The sequence below is a fragment of the Lissotriton vulgaris genome, chromosome 11, assembly GCF_964263255.1.
Source record: "Lissotriton vulgaris chromosome 11, aLisVul1.2, whole genome shotgun sequence".
Taxonomy (NCBI): domain Eukaryota; kingdom Metazoa; phylum Chordata; class Amphibia; order Caudata; family Salamandridae; genus Lissotriton; species Lissotriton vulgaris.
In genome coordinates, this window is record NC_141699.1 from 197,488,620 (window position 1) to 197,509,929 (window position 21,310).

The following is a 21,310-nucleotide window of genomic DNA, read 5'->3' on the forward strand; positions in this document are numbered from 1 at the left end:
CACCTGACTCCACTATTCAACAATCCAGAGTTCAAGCTGGGGGTGAGGGAGGCCAGGCTTACACGGTGGTGCAGCTCTGAATGCCGGGCTCTGGGTCATCTTTTCGATTTTGAAGGGTTGCTCCCTTTCTTGTGGGTCAAATCTGACTATGGGATTCCAGAGACAGAGAGACTAAGTTATCTGCAACTCCGACACTGGGCACTACAGCCACATAATAGGCCCAACGCACACAGGCACCTTACTAAATACGAAAAATGCCTTCTGTCGAAGTCCTCAGATAAGAAACTAATCTCAGAACTCTACACTCTGCAGAACACACAAAACAATCACGTGAACAACGCAGGATGGGACAGGTGGGAAAAAGACATAGGGAGGACACTGAGTGACAAAGAATGGGCAGGAATTTACTATAGAGACACACACAGACACTAACACAGCACTGACAGAAACGCTAACAAAGGTAACCATATACAGGAATTACATCCCAGCTCGGATACGCATAGGTCAACCCTGCTCTGAACGCAGACTGCTGGCGTGGAACGGGGAACTCTGGTGCATTTATTATGGGAATGCCAGCAACGACAGCATTATTGGACTAAAGTGCTGAACGAAATTGATACACACTTAGATACCAAGCTACCAAGATTCCCCGCATATATACTTTTGGGGGTACCTAATCCCCTTACGTACCCCTTATAATCTAGAAAGGGGCATCAGATTGGACTAGCTCTAGGGCGGCAATGCAGAACATTCTCATCCACTGGGGTACCCCACAGATTCGCACTCACATGGGCTGGTTCACACGGTTGTGGCACATTCTAGGCATGGAAAAGATGACGCTCACCATGTGCGGGCAAGGCTCGGCCTTCAGAGACACGAGGCAACCATTTTTATCTGTGCTATCACAAGAATTCCTAGAGCTCGCCTGCCCCATATACCTACACCTGTTACGCCTGCCTGAGACTGCTGCACCCCCAACTTCGGAGCAGAATTAATTGACAGTACTGCCAACATTGAATCCCAAGTGATAATACAAAGGTGAATGGAGGGAGGAAGGGGGGAGGGGTGGGTTCCGGGTTAGTTTGACTAGTGGACTTTTTTTTAAATATTACAGTATGCGCAGGTCTTGTTCAGCCCGAAAGTGTATGCTCCATAATTGGACCTTTTTGTTTGTTGCTATGAAAATGTAATAAAAAAGATTTGAAATATAAAGTGAAAACTGTCAGGTTTGAAGCAGATTGAAGAACAAGGGAGGTATGCAGGCAAAAAGTGATTCTGCTCGGTAATAACAAGGTTCCGAAGGTTAGGCAGTTATAGCAACAGCCCATAGGGGCATTAAAGCAACAGCCAAGAGAGGATTTAAGTATGCTCTCCATTCTCCCACAGCGAAGCTTCAGGTGTGTGCTATACAAACAATGCAGGGAATCTCACTAGACTACTTTTGCTGTTTGATGTTCAAAGCAGTGTCTTATAAGCATAGGCAAGCCTATGGCATTCTGTACTTGCCTTTTCTGATGGATACATCTGCCTGTGGATTCCTTACCTTTTGAATTATCCCAATGTGCAGCATTCCACGGAAACCTTTCTCCTCTGCTCTCCCACGTCAATGTCACAATGGAACGGCTCCACACATGACTCCGCATTACATTATCGAAGCCATAAGAAGACCTCGTCGGCATGCTGACTTATCGTTCTCTTTTCCATGCCTTTGACGCGTAATGTTTTTTTCCCCATGCTCTCCATTTCTTGGAGTTTATTTGTTACTGTTGTTGTGACTTTGTAGCCTTCAAAGATGACTTTGACAAGGAAATCTGGATTTAAGCCGTGCAGATAATGTGGGGGCTAGATGTCCATCACTGACCCCCATGAAGACTGTTTGTGCCTCTCATCGGGTCATGTTGTCAGGACATGCACTTCATGTAAGCGGAGAAATGCGAAGGTTCTGAAGGAGAGGGAGGCCCAGTTATTCATGGCCAAGGCTAAGAAACATAAGAGGGGTCACAGGTAACTCTGGGAAGCTAACTCCGCCAGCAGAGTTTAGAGAGTTTTGCCTACTCCGTGCTCCATTGCAAATGCAGAGTTTAGGCAAAACTCTGTGGAGGAGTGGAGTTAGCCGTCCCTTCTACTCTCCCTAATTAATTATGACTTTAAAAATGGCACTTAGCTGCTGTGGCTGCCTCCTCCTCGTCCTGGCCGCTCTGGGTCAGTTGGCATATTCCTTGGGAGGTTTTCCACCTCATTTTCCCCAGGCACCGCTCATGCCTGAGTTTACCTCTTCTGACACCGAGGTTATTGACGCCGTTGCAGTCTCTAGAGGGTCCAGCTTCATTGGACAGTTCTTCCCCAGCGCCGTCTGGATCTGAACCGGCACTGACTCGACATTGACTGGCTTTGACTCCTGTTCCTTTCAACGTTCCTTCGACACCAGTTCCAAAATTACTGGGATGAGATCTTGGAGAGAGGAACAAAGGTTGTTGGAGCACCTCCCCTGAGTGGGAGCTGATGTCGCCGAAGGGCCTGCCAACACATGCAGTGACCACACTGTTATAAGAAAGGCTGCAGAACTTTTAGAATTGCCTCTTCCTACAGTACAACTAAAGTCAAACGTTCTTACAAAGATTCTTCATTCATCGTCCTCTGTGTCAACCTTTGCTGCCCTACATTTAGGAATTAATAGAGCCCATCTTGTATATCTGGCAGAAACCAATGTCCACTCCAGAAGTTTCCAGGACTATGGCTAGGCAATACAAGATGGCTCCTGGGGATCCAGCATTTCTCTCCTCCCATTCCTCGCCAGAGAGCTTGGTGGTCCAGGCTTCGTGCTCTTCAAAGCTGTCGGCAGGTTTCTTTCCGTCAACCACTGGTGATAGGGAGTCAAAGCCCATGGAGCAGTCAGCGAAGAACATTATTTCATCTGGGAGTATGGCTCTAAAATCCACGAATGCCACATGTCTCTTGGGCTGTTACATTTATGCCCACATGGACACAGCCATGGAGGTTGTACCAAAGGTTCCCGTGGAGGTCCAAGGGTATTCAGAGGTTTTATCAGATGCCCAAGCTGATGCCGCTAAGTGATCCAATCTGGACTGGACACGGCTGACTCTGTAGCCAGAGCAATGGGGTCATCTGTGGTGATGAGGAGGGATGCCTGGGTGCGTGGTTGCAGATTCTCGCCAGATGTCCAGGCTATATTGCTGGACTTAGCCTTTGATGGGCCCCATCTGTTAAAGGATAAAGCAGATTCTGCGCTGCAGATCTTTAAGGACAGCAGGGCTATGACAAGGTCTATGGAGATTCAGACCCAGCACAGGACCTTTGGACAATTTTGCAAGTTTTGTGACTTTGCAAGAAACTTGTCCTTTTGTGGAAGGCAGAAACCGCAGCAGCATGCAAATCCCTTGTACTGATTCTACAGCAGAAAGGGCAGAGGTCGTCTGCGGGGTTCTGCCCGACAACAAGTCTCCTCCTCCTCTGCCTCACCAGCCATTGTTGCAGTAAGCAGCGCTAGCTCCACCATTTTAGAGCATACTTGTCCCGTGTGAGGATGGGTGTCCCATTTTCTACCTCTTTGGATGTCTGTAACTTCAGACTCTGGGTTTTAAGCAGCATAGAAACTGGTTATGCCCTACCCTTCTGGAAGTGTTCCCCTCCTTTCCTTCCCCATCAGGGTCTTTGCTCAAAAGCGCATCTTCAGCAGGAAGTGTTGTCATTGCTGCAAAAGAAAGCATTCGAGGTAGTTACAGAGCAGGAAAAATGTCAGGAGTGCTACTCTCAGTACTTCCTTATTCCCAGAAAAGATGGTAGTTTTACCTCAAACAGGAGAAATTCAAAATGTTGACCCTGGCACAGGTTCTTCTTGCGCTGAAGCAGAAAGACTGGATGGTGTTGATCAATTTACAGGATGCGTATTTTCAGATTCCCATTCTGAAGTCTCATCGGAAGTAGCTCAGTTTTACGGTGTGGTCTCAACATTACCAGTTTGCAGTCCTTCTGTTCGGTCTTACGTCCGCACTTCGGGTCTTCACAAAAGTGATGGCGGTGTTAGCAACACATCTAGGAAGGTCGGGGATTTCTGTGTTTCCCTATCTGGACGACTGGCTACTCAAGTAAAGTCGCCGGAGACAGTGTTCCATCATTTGCCTGTGACAACACAGTTGTTGTTCAACTTGAAGTTTTCAATAAATCTACCCAAGTCTCACCTGGTGCCGTCAGCGCAACCTGTTCATAGGAACAGCACTGGACACTAGAGTGAGTTGTGCCTTTCCACCTCCGCAGAGGATTCTAGACATCCAGGCTATAATTCCACTTTTTCAGAATGGTGATTCTGTTCCAGTCCTGAAGGTCTTCCGTCTGCTTGGTTTGTTCGCTTCCTGCATACTGTTGGTCAACTATGCATTCTAGCATGTGAGGGACCTCCACTGTTGACTCCACAGGCAGTGGTTGAAATACAATAGAGGAATTGGTTAAGATCTCCAGATACACTGCTGTGGATCTGCAATGGTAGAGTGTGCCAGTCAACCTGTCTCAAGGGAAGCTGTTTCACCCTCCTTCTCTGGTGCCCACAGTGATCACGGATGCCTCCGCTTTAGCGTGGGTAGCTCATCTGGAGGTCAAAGTTATTTGGTTTCCAGAGGGAAGATTATTTCACATCAATCTTTTGGAATTTCAAGCTCTCAAAGCCTTCCTTCCTTCCCTTCACGGTCAGTCGGTTCAGGTCTTAACAGACAACACTACCGTGATGTGGTATAGCAACAAACTGGGAGGAATAGGGTTGTATCTTCTCTGCAGAGAGTCTCTACGCCTCTGGTCCTGGGCTCAGGACAATCAGATTTGCTTAGTTGCAAATCATCTGGCCGTAGAACTGAATGTGTGTGCAGACAGTCTGTCAGCAGTATTTGGCCGATCACTAGTGGCTTCTCTATCCGGAGGTCCTTCACATTTTCAGGATGTGGGGGTTTCCTCAGTTGAACCTGTTTGCCACTCACGAGAACGTGCACTGCTTGTTATTCTGCAGTCTCCATTATCTGACGCAGTAAGCGTTGGGGATGAGTTTCAGTTAGATTGGGGCTCACAGCTTCTTTACGCGTTTCCCCCAGACCCTTGATTTCTCGAGTCCTGAGGAAGATTCACCAAGACCGGGCCCAATCGTAATGATCGCCCCGGATTGGCTGTGAAGGGTGTGGTACACAGACCTCCTTTACATCTCTTTGCACCCTCTGCTCGATCTTCATCTCAGTGCAGACCTCTCGCAGTGGCAGGTTCTACAATCCCACCTCCAGAGCCTGAACCTTCATCCCTGTAGATTGAATAGGGCAACCTGAGTTCTTTTTCTCTCCCACCTGATGTGGTGGCCGTTACATTATTGGCCAGAAGGCACTCCACCAAATCTCGTCTATCCTGGCAGGTGGGCCAAATTTGTTAAATGGTGTGGAGAGAGATCGATTGATCCTTTACAGGGTCATTTATCTGATGTTTTGAGTTTCCCTCTTTCCCTAGAGCAACAGGGTTGTACAGTACCTACTGTTAAGGGCTACTTATCTGCCTTGTCGGATTTTCTCTGTTTACCAGATCAACCCTTGTTGTTTAAATCTCCCATGGATATGAGAATCATTAAGGGTCTCACTAATAGGTTTCCTCCCACTCCTTTTATCATGCCTCAGTGGGATTTGAATTTGGTTCTCACATTTTTAATGGGTTCACCCTTTGAAACTTTGCATAGTTGTCCTTTAAGGTTTCTTACATTTTAGACTATATTTTAGTGGCAATTACTTCCGCTTGGAGGGTGAGTGAATTGCAGCTTCTCAGTTCCAACCCTCCTTTCCATGCAGATAAGATAGTTCCTAGGACCAGAGTTGCTTTCCTGCCTAAGCTGGTCACTCCTTTCCACTTGGGGAAGTCCATCACCTTACCCACTTTCTATCCACCACCTCCCCCTTCTAAGGGGAAGAGACTTCATCGCCTGGACCCCAAGAGGTCAGTCAGCTTCTATCTGGACAGAACCAAAGACTTAAGGTTGGTTGATCAACTCTTCATTGATTATGTTTTTTTAATCATTAAATTATGGCAGCCTTTTGTCTTGTTGTAAGCAGCTTGCCCAACCCATTGTTTTTTCTTTTTTAACATTAAATCATGGCAGCCGCCTGTCTTGCTTACATGATGGCCTTAGGTTTGTGTGGCTGCAGCTGACACAGGTATGACATAACAGTAATCCGGCTCCCCCATTCCAAAGCCCAGACCCCCATGCTTCATCCTGCCCCCCCCCCCCCAACACAACACATCCCCTTGCCTCCTCACAACTGCCCCCCACCCCTCCAGCCACACCAAAATAACACACAACCGTCAGCCATCCCATGGTCACTGCACATCTAGCCCCCGAGCAGCCAGCAATCCGCACACAAGACAGCAGCCCAAAGCCTCGCCAAATGTGTCACCTGATTCAGGAATGTTTCTCCTTCCTCGTTATTCTGCATCAGCTAACGATGCAGGAATCCTGCATTCTGAACTATGCCTGTTTTCTTAAGATACATATAGTGAGAGATGTGGCACCCACTAGTGCCAGGCACCCCAACCCTAAACTCTCCCCCACCTCCCAACCGCAGAGGAATGTCGAGATCCCTGGTAGGCTCCACCCCATCCTCCTCATTCCTGCTGTACACTCTATTTTCATTTACTGTTGCCTGCGTATATTTCCGTCACTCTGTCTGCTTCCTTCACATACCAAAATGCTGTAATTGTGTGCCACCCAGTCCATCTCCCTTTGCCTACGAATGGTCAGTGTATAAATTAACCTGTGTTAATGTTTAGCGCTCTAACTTTGCTCTATGTAAAACTCCAGTACAGCGGAAAACACAAACCTTCAAACTAAGAAGAGACAGTAGATATTAACTAACCAGCCTATTTGGCCAAAGTGACTCCAGAAATCCTGGAAAAATCACGGCATCTGCACCCAAACTGCTTCATCTCAGTCTCAAACTCCATTCCGGCAAAAGAAATTCCTCACTTACGCGCACAAGAGCATCCAAGAAAGCATCCTCAACCTGGGAGTCCAGTACACCAGCTGTACAAAAACCCAACTTGTTTAATTTTATTTAATAAACCACAATTTTTCCACATAATAATGCAGGACGGAAGAGTTGCACCTGATAACCATCTTGCCTCCTAGATCAACAATGGTTCCTGTCCGAAAAACAGCCTTTCAGTACCTCTGAGCCATGCCACACTGCGACGCCTCAATATAAAAAATTGCCACTTGCTAAAGAAATAGACCCATTGACAACCTGTCCCCAAAATGTGTTATCCTGGCAAGATACCATCATTACCATGCCCCCTAAACATCCTGTTTGTTCATAATCCCTAGGCACCCCCTACCAAATATCCATGCAGGGGCCTAAATGCGCAGTGTAACCGCTGCCTGACCATACAGTGGAATCCTGGGCACCTTGTACAAATCCTCCCCTGCACATTGCTCTGCCCAACTGAAATGTTGTATTTCCCTTTTCCTTGCTATAATGTGACATATTATTTTCAGAGTTTCCACGTTAAACAGTTTTAAAAAAAATATTTTACTTTGTTTATTGGTTTAAATCACAGTCATACATTACAGGATTGGGTGACATAGTACATGTTCTCAGCCAAATGATCCTGCAAAACATTAATCATGGGTACACATTACATATCTCCTACAAGTCTCTCTTGTCTACGCACAGAGATCTCCCCTATATTTATTCCACTGTGACCACTTCCTATCCCATTTTTTGGGGCATCCCCGAGCCTCGTAGACTTCTGTCTCTGCCAGCATACATCTATCCATTTCTGTGACCCATAGGGTGACACTAGGCGGGTTTATACTTCCCCCAACCCTTAGCCAATTCTCTCTTTTCTTGCGTGTATCCCAGTGTTGTGAATTGCTGCTCGATTTCAGTCCGGTCTGAAGTCTCCCAAATGTTTAATATTCCCAACTTTGGGGTCAGTACTATAGCTTTCCCCAGGTCTGTGCACATGTGATTCGTGGCTCCCTCCCACAAGGGGCGTACCATGGGGCAAGATCACAATGTATGATAAAATGTGGCTTTCTGGCCACAGCCTCTTATACACCGGTCATCAGGCCTAGACCCTATCCTAGCAAGAACCGTCCCTGCAATGTACGATCGGTGGAGTATTCTAAGCTGAATTAGTCGAGATCTCTGGGTGATAGCCAAAGCACACGGGGACATTAGCGCCGACTGCCAGTCTCCTTCCTCTATAGGTCCTATGTCGTCTTGCCACCGCTCCCTGAGCTTCGGGAAATGGTCTGGCAGGTTGTTACTCAGCTTCTTATAGGGTAAAGATATTGCCTTTGAGTCGAGCAGCCCATCAAGCAGGTGATCCTCCAGAGGTGACGACTCCGGTATGTCTCTAGGAGACGGAAACGCTGCCTGTAGCGCATGCCTGATTTGCAGGTATCTGTACATTTCTCCCTGTGCCAGCTGATATTGCTTCTGGAGCTCCCTAAAGGTCAGTATTGCCCCCTTCTTAACCAAATCCCTCACTGTTGACACCCCGATAAGGTCCTATTTATCAAATCTGGCTGGTAGCCCAGCATTCCCAGTTTTTGAGTAAACCACAGTGGTGTGGCTAGCAAAAGAGCGCCTGCCCAACCTAACCGGGAGGTAACAATTCGCCTAATTTCCAGTGCTCGGTCTAAAGAACTTCCCCTTATTTTTCCTATTGGAGGTGTACAAGGCCCTCAGATATTCAGAACAGTCAGTTTGGTACATATCGAGAGTATATGCTGGGTCATCCGGGGGTGATGTATCCAGTGATTGACGGTCACCTGTTGGGCCGCCCAGTAGTATCGCTGTATATCAGGCAGGGCGATGCCCCCATCATACCAGCTTTTTGTCAGTTTCTGCCTTGCAATTCTAGGGGCCCTATCATCCCACAGCAGCGTGCAAACCTCTCCATTAACAGCTCTGAAGTATGAGTCCAGGACTCTGTGAGGACAGTTATGAAGCACGTAGAGAAAGCAAGGAAGGGCCACCAGTGTCGGGGGCAGGGTCCGGCAATGCTTCACATCCGCTCGCAATATAGCCAAAGGCGGGCCAGATTAGAGCTATAGAAACAGGCTCAGTCTTAAGTGATAAAAATCCCCGAGTAGCGTAAACCTTCCGTAGCGACCGTTATCGCACATTCTATCGGGAGGCAGGGCACATCGCCTCTCAGCATAAGTCAAGTCAAGTCAATAAATTTATATAGCGCGCTACATACCCATAGGGTCTCAAGGCGCTTGAGGAAGGGTGGGGAATTACTTGTCGAATATCCAAGTTTTAAGTTGCTTTCTGAATGCTAGGTGGTTCTGAGTAAGGCGAAGGTGAGTGGGAAGAGAGTTCCAAGTTTTAGCTGCCAGGTAGGAGAAGGATCTACCTCCCATGGTGGTTTTGTTGATGCGAGGTACAGTGGCAAGGGCTAGGTTGGAGGATCGTAGCTGACGGGAGGGGGTGTAGAAGGATAGTCGTGTGTTGAGGCATTCGGGTCCAAGTTCGTAAAGTGCTTTGTGTGCGTGGGTTAGTAGGCGGAAAGTAATCCTCTTATTTACGGGGAGCCAGTGGAGGTTTTTCAGGTGACCAGAGATGTGTTCTTTACGCGGGATGTCAAGTATGAGCCTGGCTGAAGCGTTCTGGATGCGTTGGAGTTTTTTCTGGAGTTTTGCGGTGGTACCGGCGTATAGGGTGTTTCCGTAGTCCAGGCGGCTCGTGACCAGTGCGTGGGTGACCGTTTTTCTAGTTTCGGTGGGGATCCAGCGAAATGTTTTTTTGAGCATGCGAAGAATGTTGAAGCAAGATGATGAAACGGCGTTGACTTGTCTGGTCATCGAGAGTGAGGAGTCCAGGATGACGCCCAGGTTGCGTGCGTGGTCCGTCGGGATGGGTGCTTTTCCAAGGGCCTCTGGCCACCAAGAGTCATCCCAGGCGGAGGGGGAGGTGCCTAAGATGAGGACTTCTGTTTTGTCTGAGTTAAGTTTCAGACGGCTGTGCTTCATCCACTCGGCTACTTCTTTCATTCCTTCATGTGAGTTGGTTTTGGCGGTGTTAGGGTCTTTGGTGAGTGAGAGGATCAGCTGAGTGTCGTCAGCATAGGAGATGATGTTGAGGTTGTGTTGGCGTGCGTACGTTGAAGAGGGTGGGGCTGAGTGAAGATCCTTGTGGCACGCCACAAATGACTTCAGTAGCCTCTGACTTGAATGGTGGGAGGCGGACTCTCTGGGTTCTTCCGGTAAGGAACGAGGTGATCCATTCCAGTGCTTTTCCTTGGATTCCGACGTTTCTGAGGCGCTGTAGAAGGGTGCTATGACAGACTGTGTCGAAGGCAGCGGAGAGGTCGAGGAGGATGAGGGCGACTGTGTCTCCGTTGTCCAGTAGAGTTCGAATGTCGTCTGTTGCAGCGATGAGTGCGGTCTCAGTGCTGTGTTTGGCTCGGAATCCGGACTGTGAGGAGTCGAGGGATTTGTTGGTTTCGAGGAAGGCGGCGAGCTGGTTGTTGACAGCTTTCTCGATGACTTTGGCCGGGAATGGAAGAAGCGAGATGGGGCGGTAGTTTTTTAGTTTGGTGGGGTCAGCTGTGGGTTTTTTCAGAAGGGCGCTGAGTTCTGCGTGTTTCCAGTTTTCCGGGAAGGTGGCGGAGTTGAAGGAGCAGTTGATGACGTCTCGGAGGTGCGGTGCTATGACGGAGTCTGCTTTGTTGAAGATGTGGTGAGGGCATGGGTCAGTTGGGGATCCAGAGTGGATGGAGTTCATCAGGCGGATGGTGTCCTCAGTGGAGATTGGGTTCCAGTCGTTAAGGATGTTCAAGGGGGGTGAAGGTCCTGCAGAAGGTTGGGTGGGTTGGTCTCCGGGTCGGTTGTCGAAGCTGTTGTGGATGTCTGCGATTTTGTTGTGGAAGAAGGAAGCTAGGGAGTCGCAAAGGGCTTGGGAGGGGGTAATGTCGTTGGAGTTGGCTGATGGGTTTGTAAGCAACACTGACTTGTGCCAATTAATTGCATACCCTGAATATTTACCAAAATTAATGAATATATCCAACACCACCCTGATCAATCTATATGGGTATCCTAGATAGAGCAGAATGTCATCTGCATAAAGCGATATGCAGAATGTCATCTGCATCTGCATAAAGCGATATTTGCGGTCTTCAACTCAGATTGCCCAGCGCATTCCACGCACCATCACGTCTCTACGCACCCAGGCCGCGAGTGGCTCCAGTACGAGAGCGAAGATTAGCGGGGACAGCGGGCATCCCTGCCTCGTACCTCTACGCAGCTCGAATGTCCGGGATGTAAACCCATTAACTCTCACCTGTCCCAGCACACCCGTATACAGAAGCTTCACCCAGGCTACATATTTAGGTCACAGCCTCACCTTCTGCAGCACTTCAGATAGGTATGGCCGTTCTATGGAGTTGAACTCCATAGAGGCATCAAGGGACAGCACCGCCGTGTCTTCTTCAATGTATTGTCTACGTGCAATTACATTGTGTAGACGGCACAGGTTGAGGGCCGTATTGCGCCCCGGCATGAAGCCAGCTTGGTCTGGATGGACCAATGAGGTAAGAATTGTCACCAATCTATTACCTTTGTTCCTACATTACCACAGTTCTTCGGTGGCTTATCCTTTATATGAATGGCTACAATAGTCGCCAACCGTTGATCTAATGGTAGCTGGCCCCCCTCCAGGCCCTCCTCATACATGGTTTCATATGTGGTACAGTCAAAGAGGCTGTTGCCTTCAGAAACTCCACTGGGATGCCATTTGGCCCCATCGCCTTTCCTGATTTAAGGTGACCCAGGGCCTTACTTATTTCTTCATTCGATAGGTCTGCCTCCAGAGTGTCTCTATCTGCCTCCGAGAGGCTTGGCACATTGCTGTCCATGAGGAGCCAGAGAGAGTCCTCTGATGTGTAGTTTGTAGAGGGTGGGGCTACACCGTTTCAAAGTGATCGGCTAATTTTCCCGCTATATCCCGTGGGTGTATCACTGTTATACCGCCCTATGTCATCAATGTATGCACCCATCTGGGCCTTGCTCCCGTCTCTCTAGTCACGCCAGCATCCTCGTAGAGTCTGTGTTGAGCTGCACGCTGCTTAACCACCATCTGTTGCCTGTTTTTTATCTTATACTCATCTTGTTTCAGGAGACGTCGTTGACTGGTGTCCGGCGAGGGATCTTGCAAATGTTTGCGCTCTAGCTCAAGAAGATCAGGTTCTATTTTGGCCAGGGGTTCTTGCTTTTTGGCGATATAGCCCGTCTTTAAAGACAGAGCTTGACCTTTGATTACCACTTTGAATACTTCCCAAATTGTTTGTGTGGAGTCGACAGAGCCCACATTTTCAGTAAAATAATTCTCTGTGTGTGTACGAAGTTCGTCCTTAATGTCTGGGATGTGTAGAGCCATGGATTAATTACTATTGTGTAGCATGGTTGGCGCTCCCATTGCGTATATTCCATTCAGATCGGAGAATGATCCGAAATCCCTCTGGGCAGGACTCTATATTGGGCGAAGTTACCTAAAAACACAGTTTTTAATTCATATCATATACTCTGCTTTGTGTACCAGACAGTAGGGGCTGCTACTGAAGAGGGGTGGTGTGGCGCTGGGGAATAAAAAATCAAGTAAAAAGACTTACCTGGGTGCAGCTGGCCTCTGCCTCTCCTCTGACGTCTTCTCCCGCCACAACAGGAAGCACAGAGCCTCCAAAAATCCCCTGGCCAATCACAATGCTGCAACCTTGTGATTGGTCTGAGAGCTGTGGTTTGGCGCTCAAACTGGGACACAGGGAGGCTGTGAATGTTCTCTACCAGACTGTGTAATGCAGCTTGGTGGGTAACATGCACAGTGCGTAGGACGGTTTGGCCGGTCCAAGAGGGCCAGCCATATCGTCCTGTGTACTATAGAGTGTGCCACCCCCCGGCCCCAGCTCTGGCCAGCGCAGCTCCACCTGTCCGGCCCCGCATGTTAGCAGGAAGGAAAACTAAAATGATAATAGTTTGTGTTATTATCATTTTAGCTTACCTTTTTAAACTGCTCCACAGAGTAGTGGGGCGATGCTCCTCCGCCGGTATCATACACTCTCGAAATAAGTTTTCATCTATGACACTGAGGTTGTCCTTATTCATTCGCAACAACATCGTCCACTTACATCTGTGGTAATTTCCATAGTGCTAAAGCTCAAAGCTTCCACGCACTGATAATGTTAGTGCTGATGTCCAATTTAGCAGGTTAAGAGCATTGATGCCTGAAGGCTTGCAAGGCAGTGGCAACTAGAACCCCCTGTCCCACCCATGTGCTGCTAACCTGCTTCTGGGCCTGAGACTCTATCAAAATATTCCTGAAAAGACCGCTTTTCTCCCAAAGCTATTGGAACTTTTAAATAACTTTCTAGCTTGCCTCTCTCTCTTCTTTCATTCCTTTATCTTAGTCTCTCATTTCTCTTTTTCCTTACATTTTTCTTGCTCACCTATCACCTCACTTCTCTCCCTCCTCTGAATCTTATTCTCTCTGTCTCCTTTTCTCTTTCTCCATATTTCTAATCTCTATCACTGCTCTTTTTTTTCTCTCCACATATCTCGGCGTTCTTTCTCTTTACCTTTCGTTGTATCTCCCACTTTCTTCTTTCTCTTCGACATTGCTCCGTATCGCATTCTTCATACGGTTCCCTTTCATAAAAATTACCCGGCATCTCCTCTGCGTCCCCCCCTATAACAACGGTCCCCTGCCCCCAATGCATAACCTGCCTTGAAGACAATTTGATGCAAAGGCCCATGGCTAACTTCAAAGAATGCTTGGGCTCCGAACACAATGCAAGTGCCGGGCACAAGTGTGTGGTGCGGCAAAGGACCGTGCAATCATTCGATATTAGCCCTCTGTGTCCCAAATTAAGCACCAGCCTACAATGTATGTAGCATCGACTAGTGCCAGGCACCACTCCTCCCAAACCTCCCCCACCTACCCTCCCCAGATGTGAAGTACAGGGATCACTGGGAGGTCGAGGGACCGGTCGCGGAGTCGTCATCACCATTCTTCTGGATCTAAGTCTCCGCTCTCGGGTCAGGTAAGTCGAAGCATTAAAAAAAAAAAATCAAAGAAGCATTGCTGCTCTTTGACTTCCCTCGCCCGACCCGGCTGAGGGTGCGGGCGGTGCCAGCCCCGCGGCTCTGGCAGAGCCTGTGACGTCGCCGCCAGTCTACCCCCCCCCTTTCCGGGTGCGGGGGCAACACCTGCTCAGGTGCAAGAGTTTCTTGCTGCCATGGCCCGACTCTTTTGGCCGTCTGACCCCGCCGGTGTGCCTGCGGGTCCCGCTGGCCAGACTGGGGTCTGCTTTGCCATCTACGGCTGCTCCGGCGCCGCAGGCCCCCAGGGATCCGGGATCTGACCCCGATCGACGCCATTTAACCTAGTGACACCTCCACCGAAGTAGATCTCCCCGGCACCGCTTCTGACGTCACCCGCTCCTCAGCCCTGACTAGGACACGGTGCCGGATCAGCGTCGCCCGACGCCGATCGGCCCTTTTGTGGATTATGTCCGTCCTCCTTATTTTGAGCTTGTTCCACAGAATTCAGAGGATGGGGAGAAGTGGGAGTGTCTGAAGAACCCCTCTTCCTTACCCAACACCCCCCCCCCCCGAGAGCTTGGTTGTCCAAGCCTCAGTGTCCCAGAGCGCGTTCCCTACCGCACCTCTGGATAGGGAATCCAAGAAGCTGGATCAGCTTGGCAAGAAGCTGTTTTCATCTGCCGGTTTAGGGCTGCGGACGGTGAACACCGCATGCCTCTTGGGCCGTCATACCCACTCTCTGTGGGACATGATTGCACAGGTGCTGCCCAACTGCCCGGACAGTTCTTTCCCTGCCCTGGACCCGCAAGACTGGATGGTGGCATTGGACTTGCAAGACGCCTATTTTCATATTGCTTGCCCACAGGCGCTACCTGCGATTCATCGTAGGCCACGAGCATCAGTTCACCGCGCTCCCCTTTGGCCTTACCAGCTCCCCTCGGCTGTTCACGAAAGTGATGGCAGTAGTCGCAGCTCATCTGCGCAGATCAGGGGTTTCAGTCTTCCCCTATCTTGACAACTGGCTGTTGAAGGCGGGCTCGCCCCAGGCAGTTGTCTCCCACCTCCAGACTGCGGCCGACCTCCTGCATTTGCTGGGGTTTTCCATCAATCTGCCGAAGTCGCACCTGGTTCCCTCGCAGAAGCTCATTTTCATCGGACCGGTTCTGGACTCTGCACGGTTTCGGGTTTATCCTCCCGAACAGCGAGTCCAGGACATTCAGGCTATGATTCCGATCTTTCAGCCTCTGTCCCGGGTTTCGGTCAGGATGACCCTTCGGCTAATGGGCCTCATGGCCTCCTGCATCCTGCTTGTGGATCATGCCATATGGCATATGGCATATGCCGGCTCTCCAGTGGGACCTGAAGTTCCAGTGGGCACAGCATCGGGGCAACCTGTCCGCTCACGTCCAGATCTCGGAGGGCACTGCACTGCATGGCAATTGCAGTGGTGGCTTATGAATCCCGAATCCCGATTGGGTCAATGGCAGATCCCTCTCCCTTCCTCAACCGGGACATACAGTTGTGACGGACGCGTCCTTTCTGGGATGGGGCGGCCACATGGGGGAGGCGGAGATCAGAGGCCGCTGGTCTCCAGCGGAGTCCAGGCACCATATCAACCTGTTGGAGCTTCGGGCGATCCGACTTGCACTGAAGGTATTCCTCCCCTCTGTAATGGGGAGAGTAGTGCAGGTGTTCACAGACAGGACCATCGCCATTTGGTACTGCAACAAACAGGGCGTGGTGGGGTTGTGGACCCTATCCCAAGGGGCTATCTGCCTCTGGGCTTGGCTGGAACATCAGGGTATGTCCCTGGTAGTTCCACACCTGGCAGGTTCTCTGAACGCCAGGGCAGACGAACTCAGCCGCCGGTGCATACTGGATCACGAATCGCGTCTGAACTCTGACGTGGCTCTAGGTCTCTTTCAGCAGTGGGGAGAGCCTTTGTTAGATCTATTCGCCACCAAAGAGAGCGCGCAATGTCATCAGTTCTGCACATTGGAATTTCCAAGGCGGCACTCGCTCAGCGACGCTTTTCGTCGCGAGTGGAGTTGCGGTCTGTTGCATGCCTTAACGCCTCTACCACTTCTGCCCAGGATGCTGAAGAAGATGTGGCGCGACCGGGCCCAAGTAATACTTGTGGCTCCGGACTTGGCTCGAAGAGTATAGTATCCTGAGCTACTCAGTTTGAGCATCGATTCCCCCATCCGTCTGCCTCTTTGGGAGGGTCTTCTGTTGCAGCAGCAGGGGACGGTCCTCCACCCGAACATGTCCAGTTTCCACCTCCTTGCGTGGAGATTGAGCGGCAGCAGTTGACGTCTTTTGACCTGCATCCCGAAGTCTGTAATATTATCTTGGCAGCCAGGAGTCCCTCCACTAAAACTGTATATGCCTGTAGGTCGAATACGCTTGTGGCATGGTGCACAGCAAAGGCTGTTGATACCCTTTCTACCTCTCTTTCAGAGGTCCTTCTTTTTCTTTTCTCTTTGGCCCAGCAGGGCTCTACTCTGGGCACTATCAGTGGCTATCTTTCGACCATTTCCTCTTTTTTAAGGCTCCCAGATCAGCCTTCTCTTTTCAAGTCCCCTGTTGTGAATAGATTCTTGAAAGGCATCAAACACATGTTTTCTCCTGTTCCTTTTGTGATGCCTCAGTGGGACTTTAATCTAGTTCTTACCTTTCTGATGTGCGCTCCCTTTGAGTCACTTCAAAATTGCTCTCTTCGTCTTCTCACTCTAAAGACTGCTTTCCTGGTTGCCATCACCTCTGCCAGAAGAATGAGTGAGCTCCAGGCTCTTTATTCTAAGCCTCCTTTTCTCTCTGTCCATCTGGACAAAGTTGTTCTGAGGACTCGTCCTTCTTTTCTGCCAAAGGTTGTTACAGCCTTTCACATCGGGCAGACCATCACTTTGCCCACCTTCTTTTCGCCTCCGCATCCCTCTAAAGAGAAAGAGAGGCTCCACCGGCTGGACCCAAAACTTGCGCTATCCGCCTATCTGAGCCGCACACAACCGTTCCAGGTGGATGACCAGCTCTTTGATGGCTACGTGGGCGCTAAGAAAGGTTGGTCTGTGCACAAACGGACCATCTCTCTGTGGGTTGTTCTGTGCATAAAGGCTTGTTACTCCTTGGCTAAAAAGGTGCCTCCGGTTGGGTTGCGCACCAACCCTACCAGGGTGACTGCAGCCACTACTGCTCTGGGACGAGAAGTTCCCTTGCAAGGCATCTGTTAGGCAGCTACGTGGGCTTGGCTGCTCACTTTTACCAAGCACTACTGTCTGGACAGCCAAGTCAGGAGTGACAGCTTCTTTGGCCTTTGGCCTTTCGGTTCTCCAGGACTTTCTGTGTGATCTTCGTTTGCAGACCTACTATCGGGGTTGGTATTGCTGTGGTATCTATTCTAATCTAAGCGATCTATCACTACGTGTTTCTTTCAGATGCACAAGTTACTTACCTTCGGTAACGATATATCTGTAAGAAACATTAGTAGTGATAGATTCCTTACCACCCCACCCATCCTCCCCATTTTGCGAACTGATTTCTAGGGTTAACGTCATACTTTTCAGGACCCTAGTCTCATGGCACCAGTGGTCACTTTCTTGAATGGCTCCGCGTTCCTAGCGTGGAAAGTATTGTACAGAATCAATCAATCAATCGAGACATTTGTAGAGCGCACTACTTACCTGGAGGGTCTCAAGGCGCTTGGGGGGGAGGGGGGGGGGGGGGTGCTGCTACTGCTCGAACAGCCAGGTCTTGAGCTTCTTCCTGAAGGAGAGGTGGTCTTGAGTCAGGCGCAGGTCTGTCGGGAGGGGGTTCCAGGTCTTGGCGGCCAGGTAGGAGAAGGACCTTCCTCCTGTTGTCGTTCTTCGGATGCGGGGGACGCGGCGAGGGCGTGACTGGCTGATCGGAGATGGCGTTTGGGAGCGTAGAAGTTGATGCGGTTGTTGAGGTAGCTCGGGCCTTGATCGTGTAGGGCTTTGTGTGCGTGGGTGAGGAGACGGAAGGTGATTCTTTTGTTGACGGGGAGCCAATGCAGGTTTCTCAGATGTCCGGAGATGTGGCTGTGTCGTGGGATGTCTAGGATGAGTCTGGCTGAGGTGTTCTGGATCCGCTGGAGTCTCTTCTGGAGCTTGGCGGTGGTTCCGGCGTAGAGGGCGTTGCCGTAGTCCAGTCGGCTGGTGACGAGGGCCTGGGTGACCGTCTTCCTGGTCTCGGTGGGGATCCACCGGAAGATCTTCTGTAGCATGCGCAGGATGTTGAAGCACGACGAGGAGACGGCGTTGACTTGTCTGGTCATGGAGAGGGAGGAGTCCAGGATGAAGCCCAGGTTGCGTGCGTGGTCTGTCGTTTTGGGTGCGGTGCCCAGGGCGGGGGGCCACCAGGAGTCGTCCCAGGCGGAGGGCGAGGAGCCCAGGATGAGGACTTCCGTCTTGTCTGAGTTCAGTTTCAGGCGGCTGGTCGTCATCCACTCGGCTACGTTTTTCATCCCTTCGTGAAGGTCGGCTCTGGCGGCGGCGGGGTCGTTGGTCAGGGAGAGGATCAGCTGGTTGTCGTCAGCGTAGGAGATGACGTCAGCACGCATGGGCGCGTCTAATGTTGCTCCGGCGACGTCATCCCGACGCCAACGTCTCACGTGGTGCCTCACGACGACGCCTACCGACGCACAGGGGTACTGCTGACAAAAAACTTTCCGGATCCAGTCTGACGCCTGGGGGTAATTCTAAGGAATTTATCACTACCAATGTTTCTTACAGACATATTGTTAACGAAGGTAAGTAACTTGTGCATTAGTCAGTAATAATAATATACGATTCATCGACACCGCAGTATCAGATCACTAAACTGTGCTGGGGTGCAAGGAAAAAATGATAGTCAGAAGTAGAGCAATTAAAAAAAGAGAACCGCAAGACATTAATTAAATCTCTGAATTCTACCACTCTTTATATTATTTTTGTTATTAGCAGTAGTGTAATCAAGATCTTTTCCGGGCACTCTTTTTTCAGGTTTTCCTGATGAAATCTCTCAACAGAGGTTAAAGTTAAAATTGAGGGGGCAGCCCCTATAAAACCCTCATCCTAGAGAACCAAATATTATTGTGGTCCGTGTCAAACCTTTGCTGGTTAATATACATGAATGGTCTTTACTACTGGATGTAAGAATACAGTATCTTCTCTTTGAAGATAGACAAAATAGGCCCAATCACAACTTCTACTTATTCAATACTGTAATAGATGGAGGTAGTTTGACACAGGCCCCATTTTAGTTTGTTTTCCCAATCTATCTGCTAATGCTATATTCGCCTACAATGGTCTGAAGTTTCATCTGCGACCATTGGAATGGTAGATTTATCAAAAGTAGCATGATGCCTGGATGATGGGTGTCACTGCAGTGTACCCCAAATAATGTTTTTCAAGTGTGCTGCAAGTGATCAGATTCAACACATGTTAAGTTTGTCATCTGCAAAAGTTGCCGAATGGACCAGGCCACTAGGTGTGTTGGGAAAAGACGACGTTCCATTGCATCCCTCACAATTGGCAGATGTACTGATTTGTAAGTGCTTGCCTCAATCAATCTCAGAATGTTAATTGGTTGTGCAGTAATATATTGTTGAAAGTATGTCACTTTTCAAGATTGTCTTGTTTCTGACCACACCCTAGTTCTTAGTAATTGTACTTCTTTTTGGAAGTACTTGCTACAGCTTCTATATTTCATTAATGTGTTCTCTTACGATTTTCTTTTCTGCCTGAACAGAGAGATCTAGATCGATTTAAAAAAGACTGATAAATACATCATGATAGTTGAAAAGTGTACCACAAAGACTAAATAAAAATACATTTAAATTTTTAAAGTAAAAGCTTTTGTAACTGAAACTTCAGGCTTTTTGGCTATACTTTCCTCTGTACAGTAAAGTCATGAAACTAGTGGCACACAATGAATGTCATTTACTGGTAACCATTTTTATTTTCCCCTCCAGGATCAGTTATGTGGCCGCGACCCCACCCTCACTGATGAACTGATGACCATTCTCAATGAGCTGACACAGTTGAGTAAAACTGAACACTCGAAAGTGGCTTTGAGAGCAAGACAGGTGAGTTGTTTTTTGTAGTTTAGATCTTCAATACTGGTCTTTTATATGTCTGTACTTGTTTAATTGACTTCTAAGACATTGCTTATTGACCATAGTTACGTTTTTGCTGTTTCTGCCTAGCTTTCAGTTAATTTCAGAACATCTTTGTGAAAGCATAACAATCTAATTTTTGTGTTTGAACTCCAACCCCAGGATTAAATCCTTGTTATGACAGGACTAACCCGAGTCAATGCAACACAGCTTTTTAAATATTGCACCTCACTAGCAAGTCTAATATTGATGTCTAGATTGTTATATCCTAGAATGTGTTTTTCATTTTCCCTAGATTTTAGGCATGCCTGAATGTATAAGCATTTCTCCAGTATTGTATCTTTCATAGATTCACATGCTTGTATCTTCTCCGTCGTCATGGTGGGAGTCTCCTGGTAAAAGAATAACCATAGCAGTAGAAGAAAAAACTGCCTGGAAACCATAGAGTAGTAAAACAATAGGCAACCTCTCCTCCTCATTATGTGGTCCATACCACAGCCAATCAGCTGCCAGCACCAGCATACACCATCCCCAGCAGAGTCACTATACCTCAGATTTCCAACCGCCTTTGTGTGAGAATGAGTCTCCCTGAGCTCAGTTCAGTTTTCTCTCTGCTGAACTCTTGACCATCTACAGTTGGAAGAAAGGTACTGGTTTTCAAGCTTATTTTCTTCAAAATGTCTGAAGGCTCCAAAAATAGACTTTTCAGATCTTGCAGATCCTGTGGTAAAGCCAGATTATTTTCTGAGGACCCACACAAGGAATGCTTGTACTGCTTGTATCCCAAGCATGTTCCTAAGGACTGCAAACATTGTCGTACCTGCTAAAACACTCAAAGATAGAGAAGCTCGTCTATGGTTTCAAAAGAAGAAATCTACAGACTCTGAGTCTGATGGTGAAGCCAAGGGACAGACCTCTAAAAAACATGAGAGAGTCCTCTGAGGAAAAAGGAGATCTAAAGAGACAGAAAGCTGGTAAAATCAAAGAAGGTGAATCTTCTTCTTCTCTTCCTCCTACTCCTCTCAAGAGTACTTCAGAAAAGAAGGCTCCGTTGTTGTTGCCGTCGTCGTACTTCAGAAAAGAAGGCTCCGTTGTTGTTGCCGTCGTCGAAAACC

General features: G+C 48.8%; 1 protein-coding gene across 2 annotated transcripts in view; it reads left to right on the top strand.

Moving 5' to 3' along the window:
- ACACB (acetyl-CoA carboxylase beta) overlaps window positions 1-21,310 on the top strand; it is a 1,895,698-nt gene that overhangs the window by 428,640 nt on the left and 1,445,748 nt on the right. For both annotated transcript variants that reach the window (XM_086943101.1, XM_086943102.1), the window contains exon 23: window positions 20,052-20,165. In XM_086943101.1, coding sequence (XP_086799227.1) covers window positions 20,052-20,165 — 114 coding nt within the window. The remainder of the gene's footprint in view (window positions 1-20,051; window positions 20,166-21,310) is intronic.